Source organism: Centroberyx gerrardi, chromosome 2 (genome assembly GCF_048128805.1).
Source record: "Centroberyx gerrardi isolate f3 chromosome 2, fCenGer3.hap1.cur.20231027, whole genome shotgun sequence".
Taxonomy (NCBI): Eukaryota; Metazoa; Chordata; class Actinopteri; order Beryciformes; family Berycidae; genus Centroberyx; species Centroberyx gerrardi.
The window spans coordinates 22,910,737-22,921,294 of NC_135998.1; the positions used below are offsets into that span (position 1 = coordinate 22,910,737).

The 10,558-nt window shown below is 38.8% G+C and overlaps 1 protein-coding gene across 1 annotated transcript; it reads right to left on the reverse strand.

Moving 5' to 3' along the window:
- Positions 1-1,993: 1,993 nt before the first annotated feature.
- On the reverse strand, positions 1,994-6,188 carry dolpp1 (dolichyldiphosphatase 1). Its single transcript, XM_071905793.2, has 8 exons — positions 6,108-6,188; positions 5,259-5,359; positions 4,969-5,053; positions 4,679-4,778; positions 4,162-4,260; positions 2,886-3,014; positions 2,631-2,720; positions 1,994-2,501 (listed from the first exon to the last, which is right to left on the reverse strand). The coding sequence occupies exons 1-8, from the start codon at positions 6,181-6,183 to the stop codon at positions 2,465-2,467; spliced, it is 717 nt and encodes a 238-aa protein (XP_071761894.1). The 5' UTR covers positions 6,184-6,188; the 3' UTR covers positions 1,994-2,464.
- Between the last annotated feature and the right edge of the window lie 4,370 nt (positions 6,189-10,558).

The window sequence follows — 10,558 nt, forward strand, 5'->3', positions numbered from 1 at the left end:
CAAGTTAGAGTTGCCTACAATTTCTCAAGGAATATTAGGCAGCCTATATTGGGAAATACAGTGGATCCATTCAGTGGGAAGCATGACACTCCCTGAACATGACATGGATATTTTGTTTGTTTTTGAATGATTTTTTGGGCATTGTTGCCCCTAATCGACAGCTGACAGTGGGGATGGACAGGAAAGACTGGGTGAGAGAGGGGGAGCCAACTGAGCCACCAGGTCACCCCATGACATGGATATTGTTAATACTTTGAACTGAATTGCAGGCTATTTTCCTACGTCACCAATACATCCTTCATTCTACACAGCCTATTTCATTCTCTAGCAAATAATTGAGCAAACTTTTGAAGTCAGTATTAGGTTAGATTCTTTTATTTCACAACATTTAGTAACTTAGACAGAAAGGTGCTATATAATTTCATTTGAATGGTTGTTAATAGTTGTTAATAACTACAAAGCTGGAATGGTATTGTAGGTTTCCCCCAAGGAAAAATCAATATTTCTACAATAGCCTATATGAACTTGAACTGTATATGGACCGTCTATGGCAGTGGCTCAGTAGTGAGTTCCCAGTGACCTTACAGTAGGATACATAATGCTTTTCTTATCTCCTATATGGTATCACTTTAACATTCCTATACAGACTTTAGTTTGTCTGAGATATTTGTGCAGTATCCTATAAAAATCATATTAGGAGGGCGACTGGAATTCTTTTTCATAGTGTTTCTCTTCCACCGCTCTTTCTTTCCCTCCCCGCTTTTACAGACAATGAATGGAGTCTTTGTCACAAGGCGTCCATGAATGACAGGACACACCAGGACAAATACCATCCAGGCGCTTTTCTGGGATAACACGCCTCTGGAAACACACGCACAGCCGGCCACCACCAGACAGATACCACACTGACTGATGTAGATTAAGTGAAACATGCTGTGGGTTGATGAACTAGTTCAGTTGAACCTTTATCTCGTTCAGATCTCTATAAATAATGTGATACTATCATGCACCAGCATTACAATATTAAAAAGGTAGATATCAAAATGAAAAATGTTTGATGTTGCCACTATATTCCAGCGCCAAGTAGGAGATGAACCACTTCTTTTGTACATAAACACATTTTTTTTATTCAGCCTGATATGGTTACACATGGAAAAAAAAAAATCAAATTCTAAGAGAACTACTTCCCTTTGTGGATCTAATGATATGACAGTTTCAAATCAGCTTCAGATCCCCACTTGACAGCCTTGAACATTAGCTGCCCTGGTAGTGAGGAATAAAGCATAATCACATGCTACGACTGACCTGAGGCTTTTTTTCTTTTTGTCAAAAATAATAAAAACAAAACAAAAAAAAAAACATCTCCCCTCAGCAGTCATATTGTATGTTTTCTCACTAAATGATATGGAATGTAATCTTGGAACTGCAGGTAAAAATAAAATTGTTCTCTACAACAGCAGAAAACACAAGAAATTGAATCAAGAGCAACAAAAAAAAAAAAAGACTGATTCCCAGAATTCTGTTCCCAGGCTGCTACTGTGTGTGAGGCATTAAGAAAACACCGTCTCAGTCCATTTTGTGTAGAACAAAGAAACATGACAGCTGAAACCGAATTGTGTTGCGATTCACCGTCTCATAATCCTCAAATGTGGACATGAACAGAAACCACAACCTTGATGCTCAATAGTACAGAAGGTACATTAAATTTACACTGCTTGCAAATCAGCATTGGAATCTAATATATTAGGACTGACAGTCATAGACACAGAGGGAAGATTGATTAGGGAAAAGAGGGGGGTCTTAACATTTAACTAGTATTAGTTTTTTGTTAACTTGTAAATTTCACAAAGTGCAAATTTTCATTTATATTACATTATAACCAATTTTAGAAATGTTCTATTATATAACAATGAAAAATGGTTAATTCCACTTACCCCCATCCTAGCCATAACCAAACCCCCTCCCCAATCTGACTAACTTCAACCAACCACCCCCCCTCCCCCACACCCACACCCACCAGCTATCCATCAGTATTTAAAAAAGAATCACTAAATACATGCTGTAATGACACCCACCAATTTGTTTGAAACTTGACCAAAGCCTCCTTTTCGGCTCCTTGAATCTCTTACAGTGCACTGTTACTGTCAGCGTGCGTTTACAGTTAAAATATATATTAATCTATCATTAAATAGTATGCCTCTTGCACAGTCTTGCATGCATTGGAGAGCATTTGGGCAAGCTGTACAAGAAGGAGAGGCGTGTGGACGGACTTGCTCAGGCTGTAGGCTCCGGGCCAGGTCCAGGCACTCTTTCGCCACCTGTAAACGGTTTTGCCCTTTACTCCTTGCAACCGCGTCAGTCCAAAAGATGGTTCTCCAGTGTGTTTTTTCGAGTGAGCATTTGTTTGTGTGTGTACATGAGTGTGTGTGGTCCTAAACTCAGTTTCACAAAAGAACTGTATAGATCACTGAAGTTTTGTTCCAAGCTTTCTTTGTCTGTTCCTGGAAGAGAAGAAAAACAATTCTGAACACGCAACAATTGTAAACATAATCATGGTGATAAATGTAATATAGTGCGTGATATAACAGCACTCCTTAACCCCACCTGCTTCCACCAAACCAGTATCTTACCTTGCCTCTGATCTGGTCACTGTATACTCAAACCATAAGATGTTGGGGATCAGGCTTGTGTCTCGCACCAGAAAGTACTCCGATACTGGCCTATCAGTTGTGAAAAGGTAATCGACAGGACAGAATGTTAGAGAAAACATATGAGGGAAGTTTTATTTATTCAGTCATTTAATAATAATTTGTCTTTTCCCAGTGACAAGAGGAGAAAGCAGGGAAAGGAGAGCACACAGGGCCTGAGCTTACACCACTCCTTACCATGCTGCTATCTTGGGGAATAACGGTGTCAGCACCTCTTGCGTGATGAAAAACCAGATTATGCCGATAGCACTACCGGCCACTCCGCCGTAGAATACCTGACTCCAAGAGTGATACAACAGGTAGACCCTGAGAACGAGACAAAATCAGGTTTAAGCCAACACATCGGATGCATCGACTTTCAAACTGCATTACTGAAATGCCATTAGTGCCGAGTGCAAAGATGTAGTGGCAAATGAACAGGCGGGTAAATCATGACCAGTCGATGACCATAAGGCAAACATCCACATATATATATTAAAAAAAAAAAGAACTATATTTTCAATGAAGCTTTAATGTTTTTTCCCTTAAACGACCCTAAAAATTCATAGTATACATTATACAAAATATTATCAAAGACTTACGTCAACCTAAAAGATTACAAAGGTGGGCAAAGTGAAATTAGGTGGGTTTACCCTCCACTACATCCCTGGTTGAATGTGCGCCTGAGCATGTACTGCAGTATTCGCTATCATTCGAACATGTATTCATCAGTGACTCCTTGAATAGTTCCCAAACATCACCTGTGCAGAGTGCCTTTACTCTCCCTCACACACTGTCTGCAATCTGAGTTAATGGACTAAATGATCACCTTACTTTTCCGTCCACTCCACACAATTTCACAATTGCAGAATATTTCACAGAAAACAGGCTGCATAATGAAAAATAGGCTTCACCTCCAAAAAAGAAAAAACAGAATTAATAGAGTAATGCCTGGGGAAGGACACTCAAAACACACTGGATTCACCCATCACCCTTGTTATGACAGTGAAGGACAGCTGAGCTTGTCTTTTTTCACTCAGCCTTCCTATAGATCCCATCAAACCAAAGTTAAGAAATTTTACTGGCGAGTTTTTTTATTCACGAAAGTCTATGGCTGTTGAAGCAGAGGTGACCACATTTTTAATATTCACAATATAACGTGCTGGGTAGCAAACTCCCTGGATGTAGGCAGGCTCTTACCCTCTGCTGTCAAACGAGTTGAGTACAGCTTAACGGTAGCTGCACTGTACTATCTGTCTTGTTAAAACCCAGATGTTACAATTTGTATGTATGAATGCACGGGGAGTGCATTTTCTGCTTTGGTTGACTAACAGGGCTTATTTTCCCTAAGCTAAGTCAACAGAAATGAGATTTAAGACTAGTTTTAGTGTCTGGAATATTGGAGAAAATACAACAGTTCACCTCTGATATTAGGATTTTTTTTTTGTTTTTACTGCGGGGACCACGTCCTTACCTGCTGTATGAGACTGATAAGGCCATGCCCAACAGGATGATGGACAGTATGTGTCTCCACAGCAGGTCCACACAACGAGCATTGTTCGTTTGATGCATTCTAAACAGAGAGGAGAAAGTGAGTTCACACCATGGCATCGACTTCATGTGATGTTGGGAGTGAAAACGCCTTGACAGTGTAAGAAAGATGACTTCAACATGTTATGTAATCAATTATGCGTAAGCTGTGGGGGTATGCAGTGAATTTTGGAAAAAAATAAAATAAAATAAACATGAAACACGTATGTCATGACCTCTTAAGTTATTCGGTATGGGTATAGGTTCAGTATGATCAATTAAGTTTGTTTCAGGGTAGACTGCAGAAATTAATAAAATATTATACTTTATCATTTTGAGTCTTTGAGCTTTGCTATAGAGCCCTATAGACTTTAGTTCGTAGTTAGTATGCTTCTACTAATTTTACGGTTGGATGCCCCCAGCTTTCAATCGCCCCAAACTGTAAGAAGAATGAAGCTCACCTTAAATAAAGGAAAAGAAAGAAGTAAACAACAAAGAACCAGATGAGCTGGGAATGACTGGAGGGCATCCCATACTCTGTGTTCAATGTTGAATGAGCCCCTGCAAAAAGACAGAACTTTATATTAGGGGAGTAAGATTAAGTAATATACAATATGTAGTTCTTGTTACTTGGTTAATATAAATTTGTAACCATGTATTTCATGCACAATAGGGATAAATACACAAGTCTAGAATGCACTCAGCCTCTTGCCCCCAGACACACACACACACATCTTGTTACTTTATTCACCTGCACATGGGCGTGGCTCTCTAAGAATGTGCTTCAGCAGCCAGTTCACCCCTTCGTTCAGGATGAGCCCACCAAAGAATGAAATCTAAAAAATAAAAAAAACACAGGTCAAAATGAATATGTGTTCTCTACCCAGCACAACACAGAGAGGTTACAAAATCTGGCCTACTTGATGCCACTCTTCAGGCTCAGTCATACAACAGGCATGATCAACAACTGAGCAAGTTGGAGACTGGCCTAATGTGATGCTCCTTAATTCACCAAGTTCACAGTTCGTGGACATCACTTACCGTGTGCAGTTCCCGTTTGAACACTATGAGCGTAACAAAACCCACAAGAATTGCTATGGGTAGGAGACTGATGTAAGCCAGCACTTGTCCCGTTAGATCATCTAAAAACAATACAACACAAAAACAATACTTTTGTTAGGGAACACCATAAACCCCCCCATCAAAAAACTCAAAACATCACCTCACTCAACATCACATCACCTATGGGCTTTTGCTGGAGAGAGTAACTATTTAAGCCTGTGGTGTGCAGTCAGACAGTGATTCTGGATTATCAATGTATTGGGGAATCTTTAACTTTGGGTACAGGTAGCAAGCTGGTGTAGCAAAACAAGCCATTCCCTAATAGGCCACACCATTTGAGCCAGTTCAGACCCTCCTAGGTGCACTGTCTGTGGCTTATGCTACACAAACCAGTGTCAAACCAGGCCAAGAAGCTACTACGTTAGCTTCAGTTTTACATGCCTTTTAGACGGAAGAGCTACTTTCAACGCACTTATAAAAAACATTTTCATGTCTACAATGCTTGAATTTCGTTGCGTATTTCTTACAACAAACTGGGAAACCACCAATTCACAAAATGTCAATGCCGATATTAAGCTAGCTAGCTAGCTAGCTGGCTAGCCATCATTGTGGACATTTTACCAACTGCGCATGCGGCAGTGTCTCACAATTTCGCAGTCGGGGTTACATTCCCTGCTGTGCTCAGGATTTTGCAGCATCTCATTATTTGGCAATGTTACCGACGGCCGTGTCCATTCAGTAGCAAGAAAACACACATCTCGAAGATCACGAAGCGTATGGTCATGAGTACAGCGGCAGTAGTCAGAGAAAGAGGTTGAGTTTACGTACCCTCGGGGAACTCTACGTGTGTTAGAGATATTGACCGCCATCGAGGTGGTGCCGAGCACTGCTCCTCCAACGCCATCTTACCCGGACACAACCGGGCAATCACAATGAAACGCCCAAGACATGTGCTGAACCAATGGTGAGCGGAGCTCTCTTTTCAAACACGCTCCAGCAGCGGAGGTGTCATCCAATCGCAGGCAGAGACTGGAAATGAGATATTTTGCTCATAGAGAAGAATTACTGAATGAACAAAGATAGAAGTAGCGGACTGAAATCAAAGCGGCAAAATGCGCTCATTCAAAAGGCAGCTGGTAATTATATTACAACTGTCAGATGCTCACCAATTTTTATTTATCAAAGGCTGCCTAACTGAAGTCAGTGGCTAAATTCCTTTCCATTGGGGACATCATACCTGATGTCCAGGGCGCTCTGCAGTGAGTCAATTTATCAATTCATTGTATTTACCTTTTCAATTATCTGTAACGCCACCTTCTTTACTGCTGAAATTTCTGCCACAGTAAAAACTGCACTGGTGGAGTGCTTCCACCCACAGAAGGTTAGGGTGAACTACACCTTTTTGTAACACTAATATACAGGTATGCTGCTGCCTAATAAATCACCTGAAATAAACAGAAGCCTTTGTATGAGGTTTTCAGTAAAGTTTGACCATAATCATAGCATCTGTTTCTTCAAATTTCAATATTGCAGATAGCTAGTCTTTGCCATTGTCAGTGTCATAAAAAAGTCAATTTCATGCTGCAGTGCAATAACACCAGTTCCAAATAAATATTAAAACATAAAAGTACAGCAATATGACCTTAAAAATCACATAGCACAAAACATCAAAACAATAAACAAACAAAAAAGGCAATAAAAACAGAAAACCTTATCAATTGTAATTTAAGATTATATTTGCTTAACTAACCTGAGACTGGCTTGCTGCCATGGTGACATTTTTGAGAAAGAGATGAAAGGATGAGTGTTCATGGAGAGGGAAAGTTGCAACTAATGCCCCTCTGTTAGAAGTAATCTCTGTTACTTTTTTTCAATCACAAAATAATTTCTAATGAACAATTATCTGCGTAAACCGTACCAGAGCAGACATTTTTTAAAATACTGATTACACAATGGAACATAAAATACACAGAATAAGAGCGCTTGGATGAAGTCTGGATCCGTCAGCTTGGTCACCATTGTCAATGTCGTCATCAGGGTCATCAAAAGAAAGAGGTAGGAGACGCCTCCATACACACAGCAGATGAACTCAGTCGTTTCCACTCAAACAGACATGACCGACATGGATGGATAGGTGCACACAGACTGGGAAACAAACAGGACACTTTGTGCATTCATGTTCTATATTTAGAATTTTATTTTTAGATTTATCAGAAAAACAAATTTCCTACTTGGAAATTTCACATGAACAAATTTCAGAAACTCAGAGAAAATTTTGCTACCCAAGTTTCCGAGTTATGACACAGTGGTGACCTTTAACCTTTTCAACAAGGCGAAAAACTCAAGTTTTGTGTCAGTCATCAGTAAGAAAACACATACATATTCAAGATTCAAGAAAACTTTATTGTCCATTATTGCAAGCAGCATGGAAATTTCTCTGGTTACATTGTTTTGTTTTGTTGTTATTTGCTAGGCGATGGGTAATAGAGATGCCGGGAACTCGCTCCGATAACCCCTCTTCAAATTGGTCCATCTTGGATGACTTGTATAGAACAGACATGAGGTAATATTTTCACTGAAAATCCCGCCTCACCTCTTTGACAAGCCAATCAACATATCAGCAGTGTCTGTGCCCCTGGTGTGTAGTTGTGCATGGCAGCTCTGCAGACTCTCTGTGACCCTCTGCAGGGCTGCAGCCACCCTGCATGGCTCTGTGACCACTGTTACTGCTCAAATATGAATTAAGCTTAAGTCAGGGAGAAGCTGTTTCAGGTATTCGTGGGGATGGGATCTAAAAGGCTGATTACCTTTTCATCTGACTAATTTGCTTGCTAGCTTGATGATCTTGGTCCGAATGGAAGTATTTCCTTTCCTGTTCTGTGTATTTTTCTTCTTTTATTTTCTTTTGAAAGACTGATCTTGGATCTTTACAAAGTATTAGCCACCTATTCTCTCTTTGCCCATCAGTTTCAACCACTAAATTTAGATATCATAGCCAGCTTGGAGACATCATGCGGTGAAATATGTAAATGTGAGTAAAATGTGAGAGACTATCTGGTCTGACTGGATCGAAATGCCTTGTAATGTCATCACCTGCCAGGGATGCAACACTATTCAATCACAGACTTAGTGAATAGTTAATCTGAAATCTGATGTTTTGTATCATTCATTTAAAAATGTTTAATATCCAAAAGGAAATAAAAGGATTAAAAAGTCCATAGCCAGACCCAGGCAAGCCTTAAAAATAATCACTGAAATCTTGAAATTAATTCTAATATTTTACAGGTAGCCGGTGCAGAGATGCTAAAGTGCTTTCATTGTGTCCCTTGGTTCTGGTTAAACCAGCATTTTATTGGGGGTAGAGAGTTGCATTTATCTGCATGAGAAGAAACAAACATATATGACTTCTCCAGATTGTCTCAGAATAAAAATGCCTTCATAATGGCTTCATAAAAAGCATTCAGAATTACACTGATTGGCCCAAGGGGGAACTACAGTTACAGCTCATAACAAGGTGACATATTTGTGTCTACATCATTTGCCTTGCTTCGAGTCAGACTTTTTTTTCCATTTAAACTGACCAATAGAGTTAAGAACAGCCAAGCAAGTATAGCTGAAAAGACGGAATAGCTCTTCTTGTGTTGAAGAAATGCCATTTAACTATAATAACAAGTTGTATCTGTGTAATTGGAAAGTTAGATTGATTCCTGGTGGAACATGGAAATGTAAAGAGCCATCATCTGTTGGGAAAAGGCATAATGAACATACTTTAATAAGAAAAAAAAACATGTAATATGCAGAATCAAAATCAATTTACAGTTTGTGCTGGCATTGTAATTTCACAATAGAAAAGACAAAAGGCATGAAGAGGACACTTATCGTGTACAGCGGTGATTTTCATACATAAAAATACATATTCTATCATTCTTTCCCTGTTTTGGCCATCTGAAATCCTTGTGAATCTATAATCTATTGAGTGTATGCTTTGTAGGAGAGTCCATGCCTGAATTTAGGTTCAAATGAGCAGTAAGGTACTAAATAGATAAAGCCAAATGCACCACTTTCTTTATAATTATTTTCTTTAAAATATTTCTATTTGGGATTTTCAAAACTAATGACACCTAGGACTGAGTCTGAGTCTAAACATTCCACTTCTATATTCATCGATGCAATCCAAAGAATCTACAGCGTTCACATGCAAAGGGTGCTGAAGGAATAAATCTCTGATTATCTATTCTCAGGGCATTCTACACAGGAAAAGTAAACCAATCTTTCAATACAAGACTAAACATTAGCATTTTGCAGTGATTGCATTTACCTGTATGATACATACTGATTGCAAATATACTTGATATTCTACAGTAACAGGATTCAACAATGGGGAAATGTTTTTAAGCAGTTGATCAGGGATTAGACAAAATCCAGTCAAAAGCTCTATAGTTTAAATTTGGAGAAACTGAACATGTAGATGAGGGAGACTAAAACAATTTATAATAATCACAGTGGTGAAAACAACAGGATTTTGTCATGTATGCTGCTATCTATTTATACTTTTCATTACACTTTTTCTCTGAGAAATATATTTTTTCCACTGTACAGCATTTATATTCTATATTTTCAATAATATCTCATTTCTATGATGTGATAAATAATTCAAATATTGAATCAGTCAAATGTTGCCAACTGATTTGATTATAAAAAGGGTTGAGACATTCCTAGATCTTTCTTTTTATCTGATAAAAGTGCAAAAAGCAAAACAAAAAACCAAAACAATCAACTGCAGATCTGTCATGTACCAAAAAACAAAGCTAATTTTCTGTAATGGTGATAGAAAGGCTCCATTTACAGTTGTAAGTTATGGTTCATGTTTGACAGAAACAGAAATATGCCTACAGTACTGACTTTGAAGACACCATTACACAGCCAGTATAGTTAAAAAGCACACAGTACAGTGGTATTCCAACATGTTAGCCAAAACCACATTTCTGAGGATGAGCTAAGAGAAGTGTGGCTGTGAACATCTCTTCTGATTCAGAGGCATGTTGCAACAGGAACAGGGTTTGGATTTTCAAGACCACAAAACACACACGTTTAGTATGAATAACAAAGATCTGACTTTTCTGCATATATGATAGGGTATTAAATCAAAAATTTCCCTAGAACTGTGAAACACAAAATGATTAGACTACAGAAAATGTCTTCCCTTCTCCCATTCACACACATGCATGCAAGCACAAGCATACTTCTATTCCAGTTAATAATAAATCATCCTCTCCTCG